Genomic DNA, 4,897 nt, shown 5'->3' with positions numbered 1-4,897 from the left:
TTGTACGGTGACCGACATTATTCTAGGTTGCTCCTAGTCATTAATTGATGTTATGGTGTTGTATATGTGGTCAATCAATCTAAACTTGATCTGTAATTTTTTCATTCATTTTGATTTTTTTTGGAGAATAACATAACTACACTTTCTTAGAATAGTTTAGTCTTATTAGTAACTACTACAAATCTTTTATGTTTCAAAATTATAATAATCATATTTGCATTGCCATGGTACTACTCCATCCGTCGTGAAATGTAGGGCATTTTGGAATTTTTAGGACAGATTATGGCCGGGTAGAAAAGACTCTCGTATCCCTAATTATTAAGTATTGGGACTCTATTTGGATCCCTAAATATGTGCCTACTCCATCCATCCTGAAATGTAGGGCATTTTGGAGTTTTTAGGATAAATTATGGCTAGGTAGAAAAGACTCTTCTACCCCCAATTATTAAGCATTGGAACTCTATTTGGATCCCTAAATATGTGCCTACTCCATCCATCCTGAAATGTAGGGCATTTTGGAGTTTTTAGGACAAATTATGGCTGGGTAGAAAAGACTCTCCTACCCCCAATTATTAAGCATTGGAACTCTATTTGGATCCCTAAATATGTGCTAACTAAAGTAGCATGCCCTTTCCCATGCACCTCCCCCTACATGGTTGCATGCACGTCTTTCTGTTGGAAAAGGCCCGAAAACGATGCATAATTAAGATGGTTGGATCCACTCTCAACCTAGAATGTCTTATATTTATGGACAAATTTTGAATCCTTGCATTTCAGGAGTATATTATAAGAGAAATTAGCAATTAAAGTGTACTATTTTTGGACCAAGGTAGTCAAGGTAGCAGTTTGAAAACTGTGTCTATGGAATTGGAAATGAGACATGCATTGGTTACAAGGCTCAAAGTCTGCACCATTTCTACCGCGGACTGCGGTCAAAAGTTCCAGCTTTGGGGTTAACTACTCTGACTTGAATTGTGACTGTTGGGAGCGCATAGTGGAGTTCTTTCCCATATAAATAAGAGCTTCCTATTGCCTTTGGTTCGCTGGGTTTTGGCCATTGAGCCACTTGCATCGCAGCAGTGAGTTTCTTCTCCCAAGTCCTTGTTCCGTTTGCCGTTTAGCCATGTGCCTTTTCTTTTTTGAATTCCCGTCAGCATCTATACCAACAACCTCTTGCTTCAGTATACTTTTGACAAGCTTTTGGTTTACTGGGCCGCAGTCTTGAGCTTAGTATACTTACTGTTCTTTGTATTGAAAATACATTTCCCTGAACAGATTATGTTGTTCTGACTGGTTTATTCTGAGTTAGCCTAGAGCCATCAACATCATAGAAACCCCTTCCAATGTTGTTGCAGTTCTCTTTTCGATGTCTAAGCAGCAGTTTTTCTTTGTAATGCACGTTTTCTGGTTGAAGGTAGTAGCATTAAGTGTGTAACAGTATTTGGACTAATTATGTTCTCATTATCTTGGGTGCATAGGAAATGTTTTTCTACGGATGCTAAACATATTTAGTACTGGGGTGTTTAGAATATATATGCTATGTTGCATGTAGCCATGTACAGCGCAGTGGTGGTTCATTTATCAAATCTGCATTTTGACAGAGGGTTCAAATTTCAGATTTACATGGCTGGGCGAGGTTGCCCCAATAACAAGTCTTGCCACTGTTACAAAAGCTGCGTGGACCATGCCGATGGAACAATGAAGTGCCTCCTCAGTCACGCCAACTCCAATCGCAAGCATGGCATGGTAAACTCTTGAACTTCTTCACGAGTTCAGTTTCTTCTGTGCCCATATGCCTTCTGTGAGCGATTTTATGACCACTAGCTTGGTTGCTGTTACATGCATGAATGCTAAATGTGGAGGTGAGTATTTGGTTAGCACTTACAGACGTTTGAGTTGAGTTAGTCCTCGTCAGAACATGTTATGTGAAAGATGCACTAGGATTTTAGGCATTTATAGTGGGGAATGGAAATACATACTTTATTGGGTTTTTTTGTTTATTCATTTAGTTAGGATTTTTGTAAATACGTTCCATTGTTAATTAATGCATTGCATGAGCATGGCACGTGCATAAATTTAAAAATATCAACATCATTTCATATTATCCGTTGCTCTGTTCTTGAAACTGCTCTATTTACAGTTTAGACTCAAGGTAAATGTGTTTCTCTACTTCTGTGGCAGACTATAATCCAAATATTTGGTTCGTGCTGTTGCAATAAAGACTCCTCCTGTGCTTCCACCAAAAATGGTTTAATGGTTCGAGAAGGAAGTGCAAACTCAATTGATACCTCAAGGGGTTCTAGTGACCATGCCACACAATCTTCAACAAATGAAACACATGAGTCATTATCTTCATCTGAGGAATCAGGTTAAATTGCTGAGTCATTTGGAATTCTTCTTCTTCATAATTGTCTTGCATTGCTCTTACCACTGAAGTTATTTGCAGAAGATAGTCAATCTGAGAGTCAACCTTCCCAATTGGGTCATTGTAACACTTTCTCCAAACTTTGGTTCATACCAAATAAGCGCGATCTCAATCCAGAACAAGGGAAGAAAATAGATGATCTCGTCAAGAAAATCCAGCCTCAGTTTCCTGTCCTTGTGGTTCGAATGAAGAAGAGCAGTGCCAAACCTGGGAACCCCGCTCTGGTATGTGCCTTGGTCCTTTCTGCATATTGGGTAATTCTATGCCATTTAAATTGTGTCTTTCTTCAATGTTGTCTATATTTCTATAAAGACTATTTGGTCTTCCTTTTCCACATTCACAGTATAGAACATGTATGGTCCCTAAAAAAAAATGGGTACATGAAAATATCTTCCAGGACCTCTTGAGCTTTTCTAAATTTCCCTTATTCGTAGATCTACATCATCATTTTCTTTGTTAGCAGCTGAAACAATAGAAAATATGATTTCTAGGCAAGCCTTCTGTTTTAACTCTTAATATTTTTTTTCGATCTCATTGCTATCAGGTCATTTCTAAGAGTTATGCAGTCGAATACTTTCCACAAAGAGCCCAAATCATCACGCTTGAGCGTCCAGGATGTAAGAAGAAGTGGCATCCCAGGCTCCATATTAGGCCAAACAGAGTTGGATACATCCTGTGTGGGCACTGGAAAAACTTTGTTCGTGATAACAAATTAAAGACGAATGATATTTGTATCTTTCAACCAATCAAGGGTAAGAGGTTCAGAGTGATTGTCCATCTGCTTGGCGAAGCTAGCACTCATTCCCGTGCTCGGCGTCCTCGTGACTCAAACAATGGTAGTGCAAGGAAACAATCTTCAGCAGCACTTGTTCATGAGAATTCGAGCAGCAGTATGACCACTTAACTCTACTAGAATCAAACACACTGCATGCATATTTTTCACATTTTCTTCTGCTTGATAAAGTGAGATCCTTTTTCAGGAGACAAGTCTCCGCAGCTGAACCTTCGTCTCCGGCATCGAGTCGCTAAAGAGACCTGCGCTTCAGATGATCCAGGGGAACCTTCTCGCCCTCCTGCCTTCGTTGTACTACGCCATACCAGTTTAACTCCTGCGCAGGAGAAGACAGTGGGCGAGAAAGTTAAGGCCATCCAGAGTGATGTGCCAGTTTTTGTGGCAAACGTGAGCGAGGAGATTGTTGGTGACAACGGTACCTTTTCCCTTGTAAGTTTCTAACTTTCTGTATATCCTTCCAACATGCTCTACCATCACTCCCTAGTAGTATGTAGCTCTTGCTTCTATTTTGTTAGATCAGAATTCAGAACCAGTCTGGTACCATTTTGCTAAGTATTGCACATCCATGCATACATATATTTTCAGTTCTGTATGGATCTTCTAAGCTTTCTACACACTGGTTCACTTCTTTTTTCTTTCTGAAAAAACTAGGACTTTGCCTCGCGATATGCGACACCGCATCTTCCAGATGGGAAGCAAACCCTGACCCTCTCTCAAGACGGGTGGCGCAAGGCATGGCGCACCAAGATGCTGAACGGGCGGATGCTTCCTGGAGAACTTCGCGAGTTCGCCACCGACAACCGGATGCGGACGGGAGACCTCTGCCTGTTTGAGCCGATGAAGGAGGAGAGGCTTGCCATGGCAGTCCACATCATTCGCAGCGAGCAGTATTCTTAGCTGGCCTTCTACTGGTGCTGTGGTGTGCTTTTGTGATGCGATGGCTCCTGTGGCCTTAAGGAAAACCTTAGATGTGTCGGATTATCTCCCGGGGAGTTGTTCTGCTTGGGAGTTGCTCTGCTTTAGTATCCTGAATAATGCCCCTCGATGCAGCGTGCAGTGATGCACTGCTTGATGACTGAGAGGCTCCCTACTAGTAACTTGTTAGCGTCATCAACTTCTGCTAATGTAGATACAAAAATAACTCGTGCACTTCTCGTGGCTGGGGGCTGATCCTTTGTGTAGTTGGTGCAGCTAGCTGTGGTGTTGAAAAAAAAACAGAGCTTGGCTGTTCTTGGTGTTGAAAATTAAAGAAACGGCAATCTGTTCTTAAGCTGGCCCAAGCCATTAACGGATTGCAGTTTCTTTATTTTTTTTAAAAAAAAGAGAAAAACAAAAACAGAACACCAACCGTGCAAGAGGATTTACCTTAACATGTCCTGGATCCATGAAAGGATGTCGTTGTATTGGCGAGGGCGGCCACGGCACACTGCACATCACAGCTAACAAAGAAATGAAACTAAGCAAGGTAGAGCTAAGCTATGATCTCTAAGGTCAAGCACATGAAAGATTGCATGAAAGTAAGTGCTTGAAATGAGAGATAGTGCAAGAGACAACCGGATTTTTTCCCGTGGTGTCGATGTGTTGGCACACACCCCTAATCCACGTTGTGACACTCACTAGGAGTCTTGTCACCTCCCATGTCACCGAGACTCTCACTAAGAGTCTCCGTTCACCATCCC

General features: G+C 41.5%; 1 protein-coding gene across 2 annotated transcripts; it reads left to right on the top strand.

The window, feature by feature from the left end:
• Positions 1–1,022: 1,022 nt before the first annotated feature.
• LOC120691940 (B3 domain-containing protein Os03g0619800-like) lies at positions 1,023–4,429 on the top strand. 2 transcript variants are annotated; one of them, XM_039975143.1, is made up of 7 exons: positions 1,023–1,079; positions 1,618–1,746; positions 2,182–2,368; positions 2,450–2,649; positions 2,970–3,315; positions 3,406–3,647; positions 3,870–4,429. In XM_039975143.1, exons 2-7 carry the CDS (start codon positions 1,624–1,626, stop codon positions 4,113–4,115), a joined length of 1,344 nt encoding a protein of 447 aa, XP_039831077.1. In that variant the 5' UTR covers positions 1,023–1,079; positions 1,618–1,623; the 3' UTR covers positions 4,116–4,429. The 2 variants fall into 2 exon arrangements, with proteins under 2 accessions (XP_039831077.1, XP_039831076.1); XM_039975142.1 differs by having other exon boundaries at positions 2,447–2,649.
• Positions 4,430–4,897: the final 468 nt, after the last annotated feature.

This window comes from Panicum virgatum, chromosome 9N, assembly GCF_016808335.1.
Source record: "Panicum virgatum strain AP13 chromosome 9N, P.virgatum_v5, whole genome shotgun sequence".
Lineage (NCBI taxonomy): Eukaryota > Viridiplantae > Streptophyta > Magnoliopsida > Poales > Poaceae > Panicum > Panicum virgatum.
The sequence above is the reverse complement of the archived record's forward strand: the minus strand, read 5'-3'. Positions and strand labels throughout refer to the sequence as shown.

Bases quoted from the DNA above. Each gene is read 5' to 3' on its own strand.
- LOC120691940 (XM_039975142.1), top strand. From the start codon at position 1,624: ATGGCTGGGCGAGGTTGCCCCAATAACAAGTCTTGCCACTGTTACAAA. The intron at 2,369-2,446 runs GTTAAATTGCTG...AGTTATTTGCAG, and splicing joins ATCTTCATCTGAGGAATCAG to AAGATAGTCAATCTGAGAGT. The intron at 3,648-3,869 runs GTAAGTTTCTAA...TGAAAAAACTAG, and splicing joins ACAACGGTACCTTTTCCCTT to GACTTTGCCTCGCGATATGC.